This window comes from Tachypleus tridentatus, chromosome 10, assembly GCF_004210375.1.
Source record: "Tachypleus tridentatus isolate NWPU-2018 chromosome 10, ASM421037v1, whole genome shotgun sequence".
In the NCBI taxonomy this organism is placed as follows: Eukaryota; Metazoa; Arthropoda; class Merostomata; order Xiphosura; family Limulidae; genus Tachypleus; species Tachypleus tridentatus.
Window position 1 is genome coordinate 102995132 of NC_134834.1, and position 24082 is coordinate 103019213.

Genomic DNA, 24082 nt, shown 5'->3' on the forward strand with positions numbered 1-24082 from the left:
CACATCACATTGTAACCTTCTGTGCACAGGCTTGGTCAAAATGACCAACCCTGTGACCATGAAATTATACATCTATAATTCAAAACTCACCAGGTGTATTGTTACATTAGTTACATTAGTCAGTAAACATTAACAGCCTGTTGTTCGCAAGAAAGGAATGTTAACTGTGTATTTTTACTATAAATTTGTGAATTTAGACTCAGTATACTGTGAGCCCAAGGGGATTTCCAGTCTAAGAATAATAATACTTCTTTTCAGCATACAGTTTTCATATTTCATATCTTTTAGAGTTAGCTAAGTGAATATCTTTTTTTCACTTAAAGCTTTATATTCTTAATTTCTTCTATTTTCTATTTTGTGACATTAACTGCAGTAAACTCTTTAATATACATATGAAAATCATACTGAGTACTGTCTGAAGTTAAAATATTCATAAGCACATAATTGTAGTACATCTTATATATATTTTGAAACAATGTGAATATCCTATTGTCAAATAAATATTTGTTTAAACAGAGCATTGTAGTTTTTATTTTTGTATTGCAGCTATTATCAATAATAATTCTTGAACAATTTATAAGCTACATAGTTGAAGTGGAAGTGCATGCTTGATAAAGTTATAAACAAACATGTTATGTACATTATAGCTATTTTAAAATTCATTGCAAGTGAATGATTGTCTATTTCAGAATTATATTTTACATGAAAAATATATGCACATTTTTAACCTTCATCAGTACACATTAAAATATCCACCTTTCAGTACACCTAGGGTCCGTACGGACCCAGCATCAATTTAAAGATCATAATGTTGAAGCTATGATTTAGATGTTGAAAAGTTAGCATACTGGCTTCTTGTAGCATTGTGCAGATAAACTGTAAGAAAGACTGAGTACCATAAGAATATAATATGTGATTTATTATTACAAAAATATAAAATTTATTTATGTCCATTTTCTCTTATTTAGACAAAAAATTGTCATAATTGAGATATATTTTGATAATGTAGGGTCACTTTTTCTCTAATTGACATCTCACAGTTAAAAGTAATAAAATACTGAATGAAGAAACAGATTTCTTGAATATGTAACAAAAAAACACCACATTGTATGAAAATGCACTTGGGGTCCAAGTGAACCCAAGGGAATTGAACTACATCAAACTTTGTTTCAGAGCTAAACTAATGCCAAATTTTAGGGCAACATGTAATCAAAACTTATCCTGAGTGAACATAAAGTGTTACTCATATCTTTTACCAGTCATATTACAAACACTTGTCACACCATACACTGGATGTGGAGTGATCAGTACAGACATGGTTTCCACAAGCTGTACAGGTTTGACAGACTTTCCTGTCTGTGATTCTTGGGCAAAGATAACTTTTTTTTGTTGTTGTTGCTGGAACATTGTGACCAACATGCTGTCTTATATCAAGCAATTCTAGATCTACAAATGCAGATTTGACACCTTTCTGCATTGCACAGGGATTTTGGAGACGTCTCTGGAGTAGGTTTTGTACATTACTCCAAGAGAAATGTAAATGCGTAATCACTGTTTATCACAATGAATAACCTCTGTGAGTCCATATACATAATGCCTGATAAAGACACAGAGCTACAAATCTGCATATTACTTGGGGTCTACACGAACCCCATGCAACTTTTTATTCATAGAAATTATTCGGGGCAAGACATCTAAAGTTTTACCGTTTTTGTGTTGGAGGATGATAATACGACAATTACATAAAAATAAATAAAAATATAACTGGTCAGTGAAAAAAATATTTTGATGTATTGATGAAGGTTAAAATAGGTTTAATTACATGGACTTGTGTAACAATAATGTATGACTAAGATAATTTATATGTAATTGTTTCCTTTATTGTGTTACAGAGCCTTCAAAGAATTGCTGAAATGTCAGAACATGTGAGTTAAAACATGATTTCAAAGTTCACTGTGGACAGAGTAATTTAAATCAATATTGTTCAAGATCAGTATTTTAGTTTTGTATTGTACTTATAAGACTACAAAGAATATGTTATTTATAACCCTGCATTTTTTTTAATTGTTCGTTTCCAAAATATTTTTAAATGTTGCCCAAGTTGTGGACATTTGATCTGATACCAACATCGGTTTTTTTCTGTACATGTGTTTCAATTACACCATCATCTATATCTTGAATTTGATTATAAATGAGGGTTTTAAGTTAAATTAATTTGGGATCATTCTCAAGCTATTTTAACCTTTCATTGCATTTGTATTTAGGTAAAAATTGGTCTTGAAATTTCTTAGTTTTGTTTTTTCACTGCATTGTTTGACCAGACTTTAATGGGGTTTTCGGTGAGGGTTGTAGGCATGTAGATGTAACCTTTGACATTTCCCTTAAAAGCTTTTGAAACTTGAGTTCTATGATCTCAGTTAATTAAACATTTGTAATTTGCAGGTTTCTTAGTAATTTTACAATGTTTGATATACATATCTGAAACATCAGTATAATTTAGTCTAGTCTCTATTGTGTTTGTTTGTAATGAAATTTCTTGCGTATTTCAGAAGGGAAAATAAACACTGTCTCGTCATTATCAGAACTTTTAATGTAAGATATCATCAGAAAATATGGTTTAGGAATGATGCAGGTTGTTATGGTGTAGTTTCATTTTGCTTACTAAAAAGTTTTGATTCCTGTACTTTCAGTGTGAAATGAGCAACATTATTCCTTGTTTTTCTTTCAGTGTACGCAACCAAGTACGGGCACTCATGGAGGAAATTCAGATGATGAAGTCGGAAGAAAGAGACAAGATACTTGTTAATAGGATTGTTGCTCTGTCTAGTAAGTAATATGTCATGATGTCTTGTGACATGTATTATCTATATTGGTTATTGAAGACACACATTTTGTTTTTTACTTCTGGTTACTGTTCCTTAAGATATAGAGGAAGAATGCTTGCTTCATGTAGCTATGCTTCAGTCTGCATTGTTATATACATTCATATAAAGTGAAATTGTTCTTTAATGTTTATTTTCAATTTATTTTATAATTTGGGCTTTGTTTTAAATTGTTTTGTTTAATGTGTTTCTAGAAAACTTATTGGACCCTGTGAAGTCCCAGGAGTTCATCAGTAAGTTTTGTACATTGTTAGAGAACAATCAAAGGTTGAGAGAGCATATGGATGTGATACTTAGTGGAACAGCTTCCTGTTCAGAAGCTGAACATAGTGTGGTAAGTGATAGGATTGTCAGATGCATCTGTTTCTTGTATACTCTCTTCAGTGTTTAAACCAATGAAGATTGGGGAAACTAATACCAAAATTAAGCTCAATATTTATTAATTAATTTACATCCAACTGCATAGTACTTGTGTATTATCATAAACTAGGTTTAAATATAGTTGTTTTTTTTTATTTAATGTTACTGTTGAGAATCAGTATTTGATATTGGTTCAAATAAAGTGTATTATTATAATTATGTAGTTTATGCTTTATTGGTCATTAATTTTAAGACTTGAAACTTATTTTATACTTGCTTGATTTTTAGAAGCACATTTGTAACCACATTAAGGAACTTGTGATTTAGAAATGATTTAACATTTAAAGAAGATGGGTTGCATGGTTGTTCCAAGAGTCTAGCAAGAATGTTTGTTAAGAGGAATTTTAATTGTTTCCAGGATCATGTGGAGTATGTTTTCATTTGAAAAATTTCAAACTTTTTGCTTTTAAGCCAGTTTTGGACTATTTTAAGAAATGTTGTTAAAGAAAATACTACAATTCTATTTTTAATAAATTGCTTCAAAGTTATCAGTTGTGACAGATTTTTTTAGTACTCTTTGATATCCTAAGAAGAGTTTTATATGTACTGGCTGAAGTAATATTTTTCTAGTTAATTATTTACTGATGGTATTATAAAATAATGTTGTAGTTATTAGCCTGCTATCATCTTAGGCATTTACATCTGAATAATGCCTATCTTACATTACAAAGATACAAGGTTAATTTATTTTTATCTACCTCCTCTAACATTTCTGGAACTAGCAGGATCAAGTTTGACAGGTGAACTCACATGAACTAGGATGTGTCCTTATTTGTAAGGTGTTATACCCCTTGCAAAGAGGGGCTAAAATGCCCCCAAAAATTCATCCAAGCATAACAGCTCCATAGTTTATGTGCCTGGCTAGTACTGAGATCTCGATCTTTGAAACTGTATTGATACACATACTTAGTGTGTCTTAGCGTGTTTTTTTGTGTTGGAGACCATTCTTGGGGTAACTCAAAGTAATTGGGGATTGGAGGAACTTGATTGGCGAATGGGTGTCTTTGAATCATGAGGAGGCTTTGAAGTCTGCAGAAAAAGGTGGATATTTTTACAAACCAAAATGTATTTGTACTAAACTTTTCAAGTAACAGAATAGTTAAAGAATCCCTTGTGAAATATAGGTTACATCTAGATCAGTAATTTCTAAAAATGTATAACAAAATGTGAATGTTAACATTGTTATGTTAAGGTACTGTGTTGTGTTGGTAACTATTGTGATAAAGTTGCATGCTGCAGTGTTGTAACTTAATCATTTCAAACAACTAATATTTGTAAATTGGGTAATGTTTAATTTGAACATTTGTACATTAACTTGCCAACTAGTATTGTAATTGAGCTATGTTTACAGTTTGTGTTAATCTCTACAATATTTCAGAAAGAAGTCATGAAGTCGTTAGGATTCCCTGTCCAAACAAATACATTTTACATGACTATAAAGCAGTTGTTGGAGCGAGTTGCACCAGTCATGATTGATCATCAGGGAGTTAAACAGTTGATTATGTATGTACAGGATACCATTTTAGGAGTGGGAAACATTGATGCCCAGCTAGGTTTGGTAAATTCTGGACACCGTGGACTTCAGCTTCTTCATGTAGGTGTATTTTTAAATGTATATTGCACAATTTCTGATACTTTTTATTAATTTCATTAAATAAAATCTTTATATTGCTTTCATATACGGTGCATTTTTAATACGAGGTTTGGTTGTTGTTAAGCCTAATGTTCATGAAACAGTTGTAAAAACACTGCTGTAATTGTATTTTCATGCAGAATTTTAAGTAGTTTGTGTTTTAGAAATTTTAAAGTTTTTCTATTGGTTATAATTGTTCATTTTGTTAGGCATGTAACTTGCATTTGTCAAGTATTTCTGTAATTGATTTTGATTTACTACAGCAGCATGTAAGTAATGTAACTTGTTTACATGATCTCTTCATTTAGGGAGTAAATTTAATGTTTTGTTAATTAATGACTTTTAAATAAACAAAGCAAGTTTGAGCTATATTGTGTATGCATAAATTCTATTTCCAAAACTATTAGGAAGAGGATTATTAGAAAAATTACAGTTGTTTATTTTAGCTATTTAAAAACTGTTAAGAGTAGTTTGCCTGTTAGCTGTTGGAAGTTCTTTAGTGTCACTAAATACGTGAATACGGTCTTGTTGCATTGACCATTTAGTTTGCCATTACTTAAAAATGCATAATTTCATGTTTTTAAATTCCAATTTGTAGTAATTATCAAAGTTGTGTGTGTGAAAATGGATGAGAGCTGCTTTAGTTTTAGTCATTGAAAAGGAGGATGGGGTGGAGAGGATGAATCTTGGTGTGCATAAACTCACTAAAATGGTGCTAAAATATATCTCACACCCCATCATCGGATGCAGTGTACTTACATTGGTGTCAAGTTTTTTAATTATAAGACGTCCAAACATTTGGTTAAAAAAATTGGTGGTACAACACATTTTGAAACTTATACATTTTAATTAGTAAAATAATTAGTCAGCTGCTACTAAGTGTCAGCTATACATTGAAGAATTTATTTTACTTCTTTGATCTTTATTAATAAGGATTTCAGAACTGAGCAGTATATGTTAGCCATATAAAACAATGAATATTAGTTGTGTCGTCATCAGTGCATACAGTTTATATATTAGTGTTGATTTATAAATAAAGATGAAACTTGTGTTAGTATGTAGAAAATGTACATTTAAGAAATGGATATTGGAGAACAAAGAGATAATCTACTTTGACAGCTTGAACAGAATATTTTTGTTTGTATATTTCACGTGTTAGTAACTGTGTTACATTTTTAGTTGTTTCATTGGTTTGTTTGTTTTTCAGACCTTAACTTATGTCTTCCCTGGAGCGTTTTACACTGATGAAGTTAGCAATGAATTGATAAATTTTCTGACGATAGATGATGAAGTAGCTACTGATATTACCCTACAAATATTAATTAACATTGGACCTGAAATTGAAGCAAATCATCCAAACATTGCCACGTATGTAAACAGTTTTATTTGTACTTAATCATTTTAGTAGCTAGTAGTCTTGTGTTTATGTTAAACCTTTTGTGATGGGCTAGGTATAATAAACACAGGTTAAGTATTTATACTGTTACTTTTAATGTCTATTTTCACAATATTTGGTAGAAAGTAAAGATTGCAAGTCTTTTGTATGCAAAAAATCAGATTTTTAATGAAATATTTTCATACTAAAGATTTGTTTGTGAAAATATTGAGTCTGTTTTGTTTCTAGTCTGAGTGTGAAGTGATTTTCATGTTATGATTAAAAACTGTTCTTCATCCAGAAAGTCTCAGATATTATTGCATAATCTCTGAATACATTTCAAATATTTGTTTCAATAAGACTTTATACTTTTTATTATATTTTCTAACTCTGTGGGGTGTAAATCTGACCAATCTCCTAGTCACCATATAAAGTTAGGAAATAAATATGAGTTATGCTTTTTTCATTCTATAATGACTACATATTATAACACAAAAATACAAATGTTTAATATAAACAGCTTAAATCTTATACCATTATACATTTATATTTATTATTATTATTATTATATATTGACCTTCCATTTGTGCCTAGCCAACATTACCAGATTTGCATTGAAATGGCACTATACCCAATAACATAAAACTGACCTTTAGTCTTCACAGAGTTACCTGTTTTGATGGTACTTTAATTTCAGTTAATTATACATTATATAGATATGTATAGATGTTTTTACTATTTACAAATAAGTTCTTAAACTTATTTTTATTTAAATATATAATGATAAATATACATTTAGTGTAGCAAACAATTACATTTTCCAGTTACAAGGACCATTGTACTCGTTTGCTGCTTAACATAGTTGGCTAAACCAAGAATTCATAATTAACTATTCTGATATCATGGAATCCCAGTAAATTTAAACTTAGTACCTAAGTTGTGTTTAGATGTTAAAAAATATGGAATATGTGGAGGATGTGAAATGAAATAAATTTTTGTAGGTTTTATATATATATTGCAATAACCAAAACAAATGATAAATACTTGTATTAATGCTACAGAATTCCATTATAATCTACCAAGCTTAGTGTCTAAACTTATTTTGTTGTTATCTAAAACAACATGTAATTTTAAGCAGACTAAAGACATGACCTCATCTACCTGTTTGAAATCTTGGTTTAAAATGGCTGAGAAAGTGACTATAGGGACATTCTGAGCTTTTGATTGGTTATTCACATAACAGATATTTAATGATTGGTTATTCACATAACATATATTCAAGTAAATATATAAGGAACCATTTCTAAAAACAGGAAGAGATGAGTGAGGCTATTGTGTTAGATTTGGTACATAATCTATATTTCAAGAAAGTAAAAAGATTTGAGGTTCCTGTTTTGTATTTTGTCATTGTTAGTAATTCATAATTCATATGAAAATAGAGACTTGATAGTTTGACATCATCATCTAGTTTGAACTAGTGCTGCATTCAACATGACTCACAAAAACTGAAATTTAGGTGTTTTTGTTTAATATTTACTTTTAAATTAAGAAATTAACTAAGATATAATACTAAAACTTGAATTATCATCTACAGTTTGATACCAGACATATTGACATCAATTTGTAAAATATTATTACAATAAAATTTTGAATGCAAGTCAGCAAACATGATGGCATGATCTTTGTCTCATGATCCATTGTGATAGGGTTAAATGTTTTGGGAATATATTAATCTGAAGTAGTACATTAATTCTGCTCATTTGTTTAGTTTCTCTCTGCTCTTGTGTGTTTAACTCAAATCAATTTGGTCACTTTTGTAATATAATTTCTTTGTTCTTATAGGCGTGTTCTACCCATTATTCAGAATTTTGTAGAAAATGGAACAGTAAAACAAGCCAAGCATGCAGTAGCCTGCATAAAAGTTATTGCATCCAATAAAGAAAGAGTGTTTGGGCAAATCCTTGATGTAAGTTTACCTTTTACTTCTGTTAATACTCTTTGAGGAGTTTTGTAATATTATTATGAAAATGATAGTAATTTGATGATCTAGATGGAAACTTTAATAAAAACATAAGATTGAAATTGTTTTCTCCTGATGACTTTGTCATCAGTAATTGTTTATTTCATCTTCAGAATTTTAAAAAGCACCATCAGTGTGTTATGAAACCTGTTGAAATAAACTGTGACTTTGTACTGGTGCTTCAAGCTTTTTATCTAATTAATAGTTGTTTGGACTGATGCTGTTTCTAAAATGAAATGGCTGTTGAAAATTTGTTGTATTATTAAATCTACACACAGTACAAAATATGTAGTTTTGAGGAAGGTGTATACTGTACTGTATTTTTTGTCAGTTGTTTAAAATACTTGAGTTACAATCACAGTTACAGAATGATTTTCAATACGCTCATTTAATTGTTTTTGGTTTTATAAATTTCACTATAGCTACTTGATGAATTTTGTAAAAACCCTGTTTTCAGGATGTGTGTATTTTGGGAACACCACTGTGATTTATAGTATAAATATTAATTTTCATTTTAATTGTTAGCTCAAGTATCATACATGTGTTGTAGTGCAAATTAAGATGAGTTGTTTTTGAAAACTAATACTATTAGGATAGATAGTCATATATAAAGTTATCTCATTTCTAATACTATTAGGATAGATAGTCATATATAAAGTTATCTCATTTCTAATACTATTAGGATAGATAGTCATATATAAAGTTATCTCATTTCTAATACTATTAGGATAGATAGCCATATATAAAGTTATCTCATTTCTAATACTATTAGGATAGATAGCCATATATAAAGTTATCTCATTTCTAATACTATTAGGATAGATAGCCATATATAAAGTTATCTCATTTCTAATACTATTAGGATAGATAGTCATATATAAAGTTATCTCATTTCTAATACTATTAGGATAGATAGCCATATATAAAGTTATCTCATTTCTAATACTATTAGGATAGATAGCCATATATAAAGTTATCTCATTTCTAATACTATTAGGATAGATAGTCATATATAAAGTTATCTCATTTCTAATACTATTAGGATAGATAGTCATATATAAAGTTATCTCATTTCTAATACTATTAGGATAGATAGCCATATATAAAGTTATCTCATTTCTAATACTATTAGGATAGATAGTCATATATAAAGTTATCTCATTTCTAATACTATTAGGATAGATAGTCATATATAAAGTAATCTCATTTCTAATACTATTAGGATAGATAGCCATATATAAAGTTATCTCATTTCCAACCTGCTTACTACCATATCTACTAAGTAATATGTTAGAAGAGAACAGTTAAAGTAGCTTTTGTAGACCATTCTTCAACATGAAAGTTTGTTTTACCACAATACCAGCAAAACGTTGTAGAACAGTTTTACCACAATACCAGCAAAACGTTGTAGAACAGTTTTACCACAATACCAGCAAAACGTTGTAGAACAGTGTTTCCCAATCAACCTGGGTGGTACTGCCTTCTGTAGATCATTCTTCAACATGAAAGTTTGTTTTACCACAATACCAGCAAAACGTTGTAGAACAGTGTTTCCCAATCAACCTGGGTGGTACTGCCTTTTGTAGAGGGCATTTTTAAAATATGAGAAAGGTGAAAAAAGTTTGAGGGTTTCAAGGTTATATTTATTGAAATTAACCCATAAGATTAAGGTGCTATTGCCTTACAATTTTAATTTTAGTAAAAATGTTTTAATAGTCTTTAAAAATAATTTTTTAGAAAGGGCATAAACAGTTGTTGAGGAAGGAAACTGTGACAAAAACAATTGGAAATTACTGCTGTATATTAATATGGATATGCTGTCTTAAATATGGATGTCAAAGTATATATAGAAACATTGTAACTGTACTTTGTGGTCTCCAGTATCAACACAACTCTGTTGTTTTTTAACATATTAAAAATGGGTAAAAGTTAATTAATTTTGTGCATTTCCAGCATTTGAAACAGAATCTGACTCTGCAGTCTCATTACTTCAGGACTTCCATTGTTTCAATTGGTCATATAGCATACCACTGTCCTGACCTGTTTGGATTACAGATAAAGAGCATTGTGTCTAAAGTAGTAGTTAAAGAACTTTTAATGGTTGATCAGGTAAGTTAAGTTTTTTATTTGAGCCACTTAACTGTACAATTTCAGTTTTTGTAATATATACTAAATGCTATTATTGGGTTTGTTTGTGTGTGTGTTTTTATATATAAACATTATTAACAAACAGTACTAGAGTATGTACATTGTGTAGCATAGAACTTTTTAATTTGGAAAGTGCAAAATTACCAATATTCATTGTTTATAGATGTTGCAACATTTTTCACTGAAACAGAGAATAACACTATGTAACACAAATTTTGTTCCTGGATGGTATGTGTTATTTCTTAATTGCTTATGTTGTAAAAGTATAGAAAATGGCCATTATTCCCTTTAAACTTTGCTTTTGTAACCTGGATAATGAAATTCAGAAATTAATGTATTTTCTATGTAAAAATGGGCAAATTTGTACATTTTCATTTACATAAGGTCTGAATAAAACAACATATGAATCAAGATTTACATGTATTTATACTAAAGTTATACAAAAATGAACAAAAAATGTTTAGACGTCAGTAGTTTTTGAGATTTGAGACTGTAATGTAAATCACTTTCACGTATCAGCCCCCAAATATAGTCTCCCATTATGTTTTTGTTATATGCTCCTAGGCCACAAAAGCAAAGTTTGAAGAGAAAAATAGGTCATTTCTATATACTTTAGACATAAGCAATTGGGAAATAACATTCTGCCCAGGAACAAGAAAAAGTAAAAATGTACATACTGTAATTTAACTGTTTTATTAATTTATGCTTATCAAGTTGGTTTTAAATTGTAGATTATAATCCAATTTTTAGTATTATATATTAGTGAATTTCTTATCTTAAAAGTAAATATTATAAGAACACACCTAAACATTGATTTTTTGTGAGTTGTGGTATGTTGAATGCAGCACTGGTTCAAATCACATTTGTGATGTCAAAATATGAAGTCTGTAGTTTTGTATAAATTAGGAACTCATATTACCAGTATTGACAAATTAGAATATATAATGATAACTTGCTGAGATATCACTCATGCACTGGTCTCTCTACATTTTTAAAAGTGTACATTTATTTCTGTCTGTGACATGTGAATAACCAGTTAAAAGCTCAGAATGTCCCTTTGCTTTCATGGTGATTTTCAAGTATATCTGTATCAGATTGTTCTTTCAAAAGAAGACTTCAAGGGGGTAGGTTGAGTTTTCAGTCTGCTTGAAATTTAAATTTTTTAGACTCAAATACAGCTTAGTTACCAAGCTTAATAAAGTATAATGGAATTCTGTGGTATCGATATAGTTATTTATCTTTTCTTTTGTCATTTAAAATGCATATATAAAATGTTAGAATAATTATTTCATTTCACGTCCTTAAATGTGCAAAATATTAAAATGTTTAACAACTTACAGGAAATCAGTACAAAGGTCATTGTAACTGGAAGATATAATTGTTAAGTTATTTATTTACTGATCTGTGTTTTCAGAAAAATTATTTTAAGAACTTATTTGTAAATGTGTATATGTATATATAATAATTGAAATGTGGCTATTTTGCAAAATACAACTCCACTAAAACACATCCAAGATGGATAAAGTTTATATTATTGGATATGGTAACATGAGTGCACATGTGCCGTGTCTTTGTAACATCACAGATGTTAACCAGCAATGGCTATAAAGGTCAGTATAATAAAAAAAAAAATAAATGTATGCAAATATATAATGTTTGGACACTAAGCTATTTACACTAAACATTTGTGTTTTTGAGTTATAATTTGTAGTCATTCTAAAATGAAAAAAACATAATTATACTTTTTTTGCAAATTTTTTATGGGGTTTAAGGTATTGATCAAATCTTTAAAACATGTATAGAAATTCCAATTTGATTGTGAAATAACAGATAAAATGTAAAGTTTTTTCTTAAAAACATTAGATATTTGTCTGGAGGTTATAGAAAATTTTCTGAGCATTGAAGTATTTTTAATTTTGAAATAATAATTACTCTGTGTGTTGTACAATCAACATTGTGAAATAAAAAAAATTACAAAAATTCCATAATTAAAAAATCTTAACACTTAATTCAGAAACCTTGTAATATTTACCAATAACCTGTAAAATGTTTTAAACATATGGATACGTTATCAATAATCTTAGTGTGATTACTTTCATGGATACTTTTGTGTTAGCGAGTTGGGTGGATTGTACCCAATCCGTAATTGAAGGTTTAAAACTTTGTCATGAACAGTGGCTAACTTCTAAAAGTATTACATATAAGATCCAGTTTCTGCAAGGTAGAATATTGTTATTTACAGAAGAGTATTTCTTTCATTTCCAATTCCTAGTTTATTTGCATTTAGAAATATATTATTGATATTTTTTTGATTTATGTTTAGAATTAACTCTGTAGTAATGTATATTTTCTTCCTTATAGTTTTTGTTTTTTTCTAAGGCAGTGCTATTTAGGAAAAAGTTAATAATCTAAACTGCAAAAAGTTATTTTAAAGTGTTACCATGGGTAAATTTTGTGTGTATGATAGATGGAATATTTATCAGTGAATGTAAACAAAGAAAACACATTGTTTTGTAGGGTTTGTTTAGGGATATGAACCATTCCATGCCAACTGTAGTACTTATAAACCCTGAATGTAATGAATCTAGTCTACTGGAGAGGGAGTAGTGAATAAGATCTCTACATCACTCTTAGATACTTTGTTGTTTTTTTTCCTCTGAATTTACATATTTTAGTGATGAGAACCAAAGTTCATAATAAAAAAGCTAGATATTGTAGTTCTGTTCACAAGACTTAATAAATAAATTTAAATGTTAATGAAAGTATCTATGTGCAGTTATGGAAATCAATCAATTACTAATTTAACACTTACCAGCAACTGGCTGATTATATCGAATTCTTCTGATTGTTGTATAATTCAGTGTTTGTTTGGCCCCTGGATATCGTGGAAAATAAATAGTTTACTTTCTAAACTTGCAAAATTTAGATTTTTTATGTGGCGGAATTGTTTCCAGGAAAGTAACAGAAGTCAAAATGTTTGCTTGTGTATTTAAGTTTTATTTTAATTTAGAATTAAAGTTTTAGTGTGTGAATTTACAGCAGGTGATAATTAGGAATAATAAATGTTTGTAAGACAGACCTGAACAAGTATTTTCAGATCCAGGAGGCAGGTCTAATTAAAAAAGTTACAGTATATAGTTTGAATAGGTGGTGTGATTATAGTACAAGACACACACACACACAAACAAGATTCAGTTTTAAACTTTATGTATAACATATATATTATTTAAACTTCAATATGTGCAATTATTAAAATAATAAACAAACCAGTTATAACTTATTTGGATTCTGGCAGTGAATGAAAATAATCATTCTGAATTTGATAGGCTAAGCAGGCTGCTTCAGGATAAATCTAACCTTCTCATCAATACAACACTATACAATGATAAGCAAGGGTCTTTTAGTGTGCCTAACCTAACTTCACCACTGTTTGTACTGGAAAGTGAGGGCTATGTTTATTTACTTTCTCAACAACAAATGCATGCTAGCAATCACTTGATATTAACGACCACTTGATAGTATTGCCTGAACTAACTGGCTTTGGTCCCATACGAGTTTAAACACATAAAGTGATTGGTTCAGTTCAGAGAAAGAAGAAAAAGAAAATGATGCAGAGTTCGTAACATGTCGTGCAGCCACAGTGCTTCATTCCTGAAAAACATAAAATACTGAATCTGCCATTAAAATCCAAGAAACAAAGTTTGATTTTGGACTGAACATGAAAATAGTTCTATATTTGAGTTCTGTTTTGCACATTCATGTGCATGAATAAAAAGTGGATAAAGTCCAGGTGCCACAATGAAACTTGGTCACAATAGTGGTCTGGTGACCATGATTTTATGTTGTAATATCGTATGACAAACTAATTGAAAATCAATGTTTGACACAAATCATTTATCTCAGTGATTTTACTTATAACTGGTTTTAATTTTCAGGAATGTGAGTGGTTTTGAGTCACTGGAATATTTGATAGTTTATTTTTTGATTATGATTTCAAGGCCCACATCTTTACACAGATATTAAAAATTCTCCACCTAAACTGTTTTTTATGAACATTGTTTTCTGCCCATGTCATAAGGTTTTATTGAATTACATTCAAAATTTAATCAAACTGTTATCATGGGATATAAATAAACTTAGTATCCAAATGTTAATATATAAATTGTAAGCTTTTATAAGGCAATGTTTTTAAAAGTGGTTAATTTCCCTAATATGAGATTGTGAAATTTTCTATCTAGATATCCCCTCTTCTATAATTTACCACATCTCTGAGAAGTATGAAATATGAATTAGTTATAGCAGTATTGTTATCATTGAGAAAAGCATAATGTTTATAAATGTCGATGTTTGATTATAAACTAGAAACTAACACCCCTCTTACCATCCCCACTTGTCACATCTTCTCTTTTACAAATTGCTAGTAGTTACATGTTTAAACTCTGTTTATAACCAATATAAAGCTGAAGTTTTAATTTATCAAATGACATATTGTTTTATGTACAGAAAATTGTCTTTTTCATTTTCATTTCAAATTGTATTCTTATGTGAAACGCATTGACAAATTTAACAGCTATTGCTGCATAATTATAAATCCACAAAAACTGTTATAGTGATGGGATATTTCCTAATTTTTGCATGTGGTTATTCTGTGTCCTTTGTTGCATTATTTAATTAAATAAAAATTTATTGCAATAGTACCATTGGTATTAAAATATATGCATTTCTCACTTTTCACGTATATTCTTTATTATCATAACTGTAATATAAAAGTTAGGAACCTTTTAGAATAGATAAGGGTAATTAGGTATATAATAATAATAAGACAAAATTTCATGATGCTTGCTCACAAGCAATTATGCATTTTGTAATTTGACTGGGTTACATGTTTGTCAAGGGATTTTGAACTTGTGTAGAGGGAATGTTAGTTTGACATGATTCAAAAGGTAATAAAACTTATTAAATAGAAATATGTACTGTTAAAGAGTACAGAGTTATTTAGCATCAACAAATGTGGTTTCATATTAGACTTCGAAATCATTCTATAAAATAAAGATAGGTAATTTACACTTTTTTTATTATTTTTTTGGTGGTTACTAGGTTGGACAAATTAACTATATAGAGTTAGAATGGAAAAATGACATCAAATATAAAGTTTAATGAAAAAAATGTGTGAAGTTTATTTAGGAAGTGTTATAAATTATGCAAATGGAATGTGTGATTTCTCAGTATTTTTATTCTTAACATGAAAACTACTGCACACAGAACAGTCAAACTTATTAATCCAGTTGATCACCAAAATCACTCTTACAACCATTTTACTGCATGTGGAAGTAAACTAAATATGTGACCTCAAAATAAAATGAGCCCAAAAAAACCACAAATTATGGCTCTCATATAATTAAAGTGACTTCTGAAAGTAGTCTTGGCAACATTGGTTTGAGCATTCAGAACTGTTACCCATGCTCAGTTTGTCCCAGTAGCTGACCAGTTGTACTGTTTTATTCAGAACTGTTACCCATGCTCAGTTTGTCCCAGTAGCTGACCAGTTGTACTGTTTTATTCAGAACTGTTACCCATGCTCAGTTTTTTAATGTTTCATATGTACTTTTCTTAAATTAATTGATATGTAAATAAACACACACACAAGAACAGTTACATTAAGCTTTGACTTTTTGATTCCTTGCTTTTAATTATTTATCTCAGAAGGACTTGAGTTGTTGAGTGTGTTTTTTGTATGGTGTTCTAGATACTATGATTTTTTTTTTTTCTTATAGGACATTCCTCGGGTAACAGAAGCCATGTGGGGGCCATTTGATGACCTTCCAGAGGAAACAAAAGTTAAGGTAGGTATTTCCTGTAAGTTGTATCATATAATAATAATAGTAGTAGCTGCTTTTTCAAAGTAAATAAAGATATTATCTATCCTTCTCAACTGTATTCTTGACAGCTTGTATAAAATAAACAATATAATTAGAAGTATAAAAGTGTTTTAAAGTAAATTAATGCTTTTTATAAATACGTACTAATTTTAAGTAAAGTCTTTTAATTAAGAAAAATAGTTGTTAAAAATTAGTTTAATTTCAAACTCAGTTTTGCACTAAACTTTTTTTTATAAAACGTAAAAGAAATGTGTTTGTGTTTGAATTTCACACAAAGCTACATGAGGGCTATCTGCACTCTTGAAAGAAATATCTGTAGACAAACAGTTGTCATTGTTTGTGTTTGAATTTCATACAAAGCTACATGAGGGCTATCTGCACTCTTGAAAGAAATATCTGTAGACAGACAGTTGTCATTGTTTGTGTTTGAATTTCATACAAAGCTACATGAGGGCTATCTGCACTCTTGAAAGAAATATCTGTAGACAAACAGTTGTCATTGTTTGTGTTTGAATTTCACACAAAGCTACATGAGGGCTATCTGCATTCTTGAAAGAAATATCTGTAGACAAACAGTTGTCATTGTTTGTGTTTGAATTTCATACAAAGCTACATGAGGGCTATCTGCACTCTTGAAAGAAATATCTATAGACAAACAGTTGTCATTGTTTGTGTTTGAATTTCACACAAAGCTACATGAGGGCTATCTGCACTCTTGAAAGAAATATCTGTAGACAAACAGTTGTCATTGTTTGTGTTTGAATTTCACACAAAGCTACATGAGGGCTATCTGCACTCTTGAAAGAAATATCTGTAGACAAAGAGTTGTCATTGTTTGTGTTTTCTCCACTCAATTGTTAAAATAATCTTGAGTTAGATGTCCACAGTGATGATAGATTTTTGCTGAATGGTAAAATTATGACCAATAATGGTTGTATAAATTTGAGGATATAAATTGAGGTTACATTGTTTTTTGACTTTCTGCACATATGATGAACTATATGAGTGGCCACATCATAAGGTCAAGTCAACAGCACATGAGGGTTAAGGAAGACGGCTGTCAGTAATATAAACTTTGTTTGTTCGTGTGATGATATCTCTCCACTGACATTTATACAAGTGTGATGGACGCTTGTAGTGTTTGTGTGGTTGTAGGCAACCATACATAGATGATGAGTTGAGAAAAAATAAAGGTAAAAGCAATCAAAAGAAGTGGCTAAGTCAAAATAAAAAAACTGACAAGGATGCAACAAAATGTTTCTCACTGTGTTGATGTAGAAAAAATATTTTTTGAATCTTTATTTTAAGCCATAAGTATTTCTTTTGGTTTGTTAAAAATGCAGAATTTATGGATGGGTTTGATCTTCCTTGTCCATCATCATGCTTTATCATAATGTTGTCATGGACATTTTGTTGTTGCTTTGATACTGTAGTGCATGTATTGTAAAGTTTTATATGATTTGTGTGCTTTTTAAAATGTGTAATTTATGAGTAATCATTTAAAATGATTTTTGTACTTTGTCCTTCAACTTTCTATAAACATCCTGCACTCAGATCTGCTTTTGTTTTGACATTTTATTAGATACAACAACAATTCTGCAACCTCTTTTTTTAATTGTTATAGTTTTTGAAGATATATAAATTTATATATTTCATATATATTTGTATTTCTTTACCTACCAGGTTCTTGTCATACCTTCTGTTTATTGTTAACAACACTCTAGTATTATTAAATTTAAGTACCATGTTTCAGTACTACTAAGTGTTTTCAGTATGTCTGATTTGACTTATTGCACTGATTTCGTTTCAGATGTAGTTATAGTTAAATTAGTATGGTTGGCATTGCTTACTAAAGAAGAAAAAAGCAACAGCTAAGATTTATATTATTCATTCTGTTTTTCAAATTAAAAAAGATTGAAGGAATGAAAATGATGGTTCGTTGGCTTGTGGGACTGAAAACAGCCCAGCAGTCAGCTAGCTCAACACTTAGGCTTCTCAGTACAGTTGTTCTGCACCAGGGAGATCTAATGGAGAAAAACTTTGTTTCGTAAGTATATAGCTATCTGTAAGCTAAGGTCTCTGTAAACTTATTATATCTATGCTGTTCTGTAAACAGAGATTATAAAGTTATTGCTATACTCAGGTACACCAAATCAGTAATTTCAAAACACATAAACACAAGTATATTCATTTTACGTATTGTATGCTATTGTGAGAATACCATTATTTTGAAGTAATTTGAATTGTTATTAAACATTTAAAAAACAAAAAATTAGTTGTGGTCATTAGAATATTTCCTGAATGAAAGATCAGGTTTTACTCTTAACATGTGCTTGGTCAGTCTGGGCAAATACATAGTTTCTTTGTACCATTTAAAGTCTATAGATCTGATACTAGTAATTTTCTATATGGTGTATATCTTCAAAAAATTTGTAAGTCTTTAAGTTCACATAATCTTACACGTACAAAATATCATACTTTTTTACTGAAGAATTTTTAATAAACTAAAATAAAGATTTGTCCATGAATAGTAGAGTACTCATGTGCAGAGTAGTTTTATGTTAAGGTTAACAATACTTTTCTTCATTTCAAAAATCTCGCATTTCATGTGTGTAATCTCTAAAATCTCTTTTAAAAAGTTTGTTTCCACTAAAACCTTAGAATTTACATGTTATTTTCTCTTCCCTAATTTTATGAGTGGTTGATCAGTTTGACCTTCTCATTTAAAAAGTTTGTTTTTACTAAAACCCTATAATTTACCTCTTATTTTCTGTACCCTAATTTTATAAGTGGTTGATCAGTTTGCCCTTCTCATTTAAAAAGTTTGTTTTTTTACTAAAACCCTATAATTTACCTGTTATTTTCTCTACCCTAATTCTATAAGTGGTTGATCAGTTTGACTGATCTTGTAACCATAAGAAAAATAAAATAAATTTAAATAAACTTCTTTTCTTAGAATGACTTCATATTGGCTTTTTTTTAGAATGACTTCATATTGACTTCTTTTAGAATGACTTCATATTGACATGGAACTGTATTAGTAAATTGATAATTAAATTGTATGGGTTTTATTGCTCTTTGAGCCATGTATAACTACTGATCTCATCATTATAAGTTGTAAATCACTTAGGGCATGTGCAACTCACCATTTAAAATTACATTACCTACATTTTACTCATGTGCTTAACTTGTGAACCCTTTTTATAATGTTATTTATTTTATGTAATATAACCTTCACTAACCTAAAAGGCCCCTATTTTTACATTTTAGTTACTTTTATAATAATAAATAAATAAACATGAAATAAAATACCCAATCTTCTTTTTTCTTACCTTCAATGGTTGAGGATGTTTAAGCCTACATATTGTTTACTAATTGTAGTAGTGATTTAAATAGTTTTTATTTAATTAAATAATACAAAAAAAACAACAATTACCCCTAACTCTCAAAGTATTTCTGGCTTTTTAACTATGTAACCACAATTATTACAAATTCATCCGAGCTAGCCCTTGTGATTCCATTGGGGACCAATGTTGTATTACAAGTGAAATTGACTATTATCTGTTCAGAACACAATATGTAATGTAAGATATCATTTGATAGATAAAAACATCGACTTTTATTGGTTATAAGTATCATATATCCTGAAATAGAGGTTTTGGCAGGAGGGGTTGTGATTTTCTGTTTATAGTTTTTTAACCATGTAAGATTGAAGGTTTTAAGAACTATTGTTTGTCTGAGTAACAACAAATAGTAAGCAATGTATGCTTAATTTCATATATGTTTAAGTGGTGGTGGCTAAATTAGAGAAGATATATCGTATTAATTGGTAAAGATATATAAAACAATAAAACATAATTAATAAAATTTTAAATGTAAGACACTAAAACCCTTGTGTCATGTAAGGTAAAGGATACCCCAGCAGATAATTTTAATTTTATTTACTCTTTAAACTTGAATATTCTTGACTGCACGTGACACAAAGTTTTAGTGTCTTACATTCAAATTTTATTAACCTGATTTTTATTTATGTTCTATCTGTTAGTATAATATAAAATTATAGCTATTAATCCACATTTTAACAGTATGTAAGTTTAAGTTCTTTTACAATGCAATATTTTGAAAACTTGTGAATTTTCCCTGGTGTGAGAAAGGTAATACGGTTCCTGTAGGCATCCCATTTTCTCTATTTTATTCACCACACCTCTAATAAGTATGAAATTTAACATAATTTAACCATAAGGTTGTCACTGTTCAGACAAACCATATATTTATAGCTTTAACTTTTGTTAGGTTTTAGAGCCATCAAATATCAAATCACACCCAAACTTTTGTTTTGTTTTAGAGCCATCAAATACCAAATCACACCCATCTTGCTGCACCCACCTGCCACATCCTCTTATTTTAGGACTTGTTGATAGTTCTCTCATGTTTAATTCTGTATTATTTATAATCAGCAAAAAGCAAAGTTTTCATCTGTCTAATGACAAATTATATTAGTTTGTGTTATGAACAGAGAATTGTCAGTTTCTCTTTAGTACAAGTTTCATTCTCGTGAGAAAGATAACATGGTACCTTGGATGAATTTGTATAGGCTCTTGTCACATAGAAAGCCAGAAATACTGTGATAATTGGAGGAAGTTTTTTGTTTTTTGCATGCTATTATTCTACAATCTATGGTGTATTATTTAATTACATAATTATATTATGGATTATCACCATAAATATAAAATATGTGGGCTGAGGTATAATTCACAACACGAGACATGGGTGAGTAACATATTTCTTGCTTTTCATGTATTGTTCTTTATTTCTTATTATAAAGGTAGCTAAAGTGTAAATTTTACAAACACTTTGGTCAGATTAGGTAAACTTAGTAATTATAAAAGTTTAACAAGGTACGCTTTTAAGCAACTCACAAGTAGCCTTTGCATTGTGTAATTCAATAAGTTAATGTGAGCTACACTTTTACCAATTGATTTAGAAGTGAGAGTAGTAGTGATACATGCTTCAAAGAACATTAAAATAAATTAAGTATATACAAGTGTATTTTGTTACACATTTAAAGCTATATAGAATAAATGTAATTTCAAGTTACAATTTGAATTCGCAAGGGCCTTTCAGTTGGTAGTTAATTGTATACAAAACGTAAGTTTAATTGTGAAATATAAATATAACAGTGATATTTTATTCTTGGTTTGTCTAATTTTGATTTTATTTTACTTTCCAGTTAAACTTTTTATGTAACAACACAGTAAGCATAATAAATCAATATATACACTGCTGGCCAAAATCTTAAGGCCAATGAACATAAAGAAAAAAATATGCATTTTGCATTTTAATTCAACCACTTTTTTGAGTAGAGCTTTGAAAGATGAAAATAAGAAAAGGGAAAATAAAAATAAAAAACGTTTTTAACATTTAATAGGGAAAATGTGAACACTATGAAATTATCCTAAAAACTAGCTGGTCAAACGTTTAAGATCATACCAAAAAGAAGTCCTAAACAGGGTAGGAAATGCCTAACAGAGTTCTCAGTAGTGAGTTGCAAGGCCGTCATTGTGAATAACTTTAACAATTTGCTTTGGCATGGTCGATATAAGCGTTGGCTGGCTGGAATGTTGTTCCAAGTGGTGAAGATGGCTTCATGAAGATTATGCAGTTTGGAATTGACATCCATTTCTATAGACTTCCCTTGCCATCAACACCCAAACATTTTCAATGGGGTTCAGTTTGGGAGAACATGCTGGATAGTCCAAAAGAATCACGTTATTCGCCATGAAAAAGTCCTTTGTCCTGTGGGCATTGTGGATTGCAGCATTGTCCTGCTGAAAGATCCAGTCATTTCCACACAAGCGAGGGCCTTCAGTCAATAAGAATGCTCTCTCCAACATGCCAATGTAGCCAGCTGCACGACGCCCCTGCATAACCTGATGCTCCATTGTTCCATGGAAGGAGATAGCACCCCAGATCATGATGGAATCTCCTCCACTGTGTTGTGTAAAAATGTCTCTGGTGGGATATGCTTATTGTGCCAGTAATGTTGGAAACCATCTGGACCATCCAGGTTAAATTTTTTCTCATCAGAGAACAAAACCTCTGTCCGCTTTTCTACGTCCCATGTTTGGTGCTTCTCAGCAAAGTTTAACCGAGCTGTTTCATGGTGTGGAAGGAGGCGTGGCCTTTGAAGACGTTTACGGTTTTTAAAGCCTTTTTCTCTTAGATGCTGTCTTATTGTTTTTGAGCTGCATTTTGCGTCCTTAAGGGCCTTAATCTGGTTGGACGGTCGGCTGATGTCTTGCAGGACAACCCGTCAAATCCTCCTGTTCAACAATGGTGAAATTTTCTTGAGTTGACTACTTGAAATTCTCGTTCTGTATCTCTCAGGTTCTTTTAAGAAATTTGAAAAAGCAGTTTTACTACGCCCATTCTCACCAACCATGGCACGTTGAGAGAAACCTTGCTTTTGCAGCTCGACAATTCTGCCACGTTCAAACTCTGTCAACTTTTTAGCCTTTGCCATGTTTTTTACCCAATGTAACACAGGAGATGTCAGTGGGAGATGTTGACAAGGCTAATGCTTGAACACAACTGACTAAATTTTGTTACGTATTTACCGATTAACGTTTCGTTTGAGTATGGTCTTAAACTTTTCACCAGCTAGTATTTAGGCTAATTTCATAGTGTTCACATTTTCCATATTAAATGTTAAAAGGTTTTTTTATTTTTATTTTCCCTTTTCTTATTTTCATCTTTCGAAGCTCTACTGAAATAAGTGGTTGAGTCTAACAATGCAAAATGCATAATTTTTCTTTATGTTCATTGGCTTTAAGATTTTGGCCAGCAGTGTATATATAAAGATTATTTCTGATAACACATGAATGAACAGTGTTGTGTAAACACATAATTTGATAGCCATTGGTGGTGATAATAGTTTACATAGTACCAAACCTTTTATAATTGTTTTACCCAAAAGGTTTTATACTAAATATGTTAAATACTAAATGACAAATAAAAGTAAATAAACACATTACTGTGGATGCATTTCACCACAGAGTTAGCATCATCCTGTGATAATATTTTGTCTACTTTTAAAATTGTTTCTTTGTCATTTTTGTGTAAATTACTCATTACAAGATATTTTCTTTCTCATTACAGTTATTAATTTTATTGTTTTACTTTTTCACTTTAGTATGTCATATCAAGCTACAAAATGTACAACAAATTTTATTTAGTGTTTCAGTTCATCATTTGATGATGATAGTGGTTTTTGTGAGCCATAATTATACAGTTGATGTGTATAAAGTAGAATTATAATCATTCTAGGAATTTTTGAAAAACATTTAACAAAAAATAAGTAAATGTAATGACAACTTCAGAGTGAAAATGGGTGGAGTGCTGTTTAAAAGTATTTTGGTTGGTGTTGCAAATTATATATTTTTACATTTTTATCACTGTGAAAAAAGTAGATTTAATGGCATTTGTTTAAGTAAACAAGAATTCATAAAGTATATTTAATGCAACAGTATTTAATCTGAAATGTTTTATTTTGAACTTGGCTTTTGTTGCAAGAACCAGTTGGATAACACCATCAAGTCTCAAAAGTTGTTTAGTTTGCTTAAATTAAACCATAAATTATTCTTATCAGAAGTTAGATTTTTTTTTATGTTAGTAGGGCATGGTTTTAGCTTTTTCCTTCTCACTAATTTGGTTATTTTTATTACG

At 29.8% G+C, this 24082-nt stretch overlaps 1 protein-coding gene across 4 annotated transcripts in view; it reads left to right on the forward strand.

The window, feature by feature from the left end:
• LOC143230003 (sister chromatid cohesion protein PDS5 homolog A-like) overlaps positions 1–24082 on the forward strand; it is an 87375-nt gene that overhangs the window by 36712 nt on the left and 26581 nt on the right. For all 4 annotated transcript variants that reach the window (XM_076462941.1, XM_076462942.1, XM_076462943.1 and 1 more), the window contains 9 exons: positions 1893–1925; positions 2729–2826; positions 3077–3216; positions 4681–4896; positions 6143–6303; positions 8153–8276; positions 10284–10439; positions 16253–16321; positions 18271–18404. In XM_076462941.1, the coding sequence (XP_076319056.1) occupies positions 1893–1925; positions 2729–2826; positions 3077–3216; positions 4681–4896; positions 6143–6303; positions 8153–8276; positions 10284–10439; positions 16253–16321; positions 18271–18404 (1131 nt within the window). The remainder of the gene's footprint in view (positions 1–1892; positions 1926–2728; positions 2827–3076; positions 3217–4680; positions 4897–6142; positions 6304–8152; positions 8277–10283; positions 10440–16252; positions 16322–18270; positions 18405–24082) is intronic.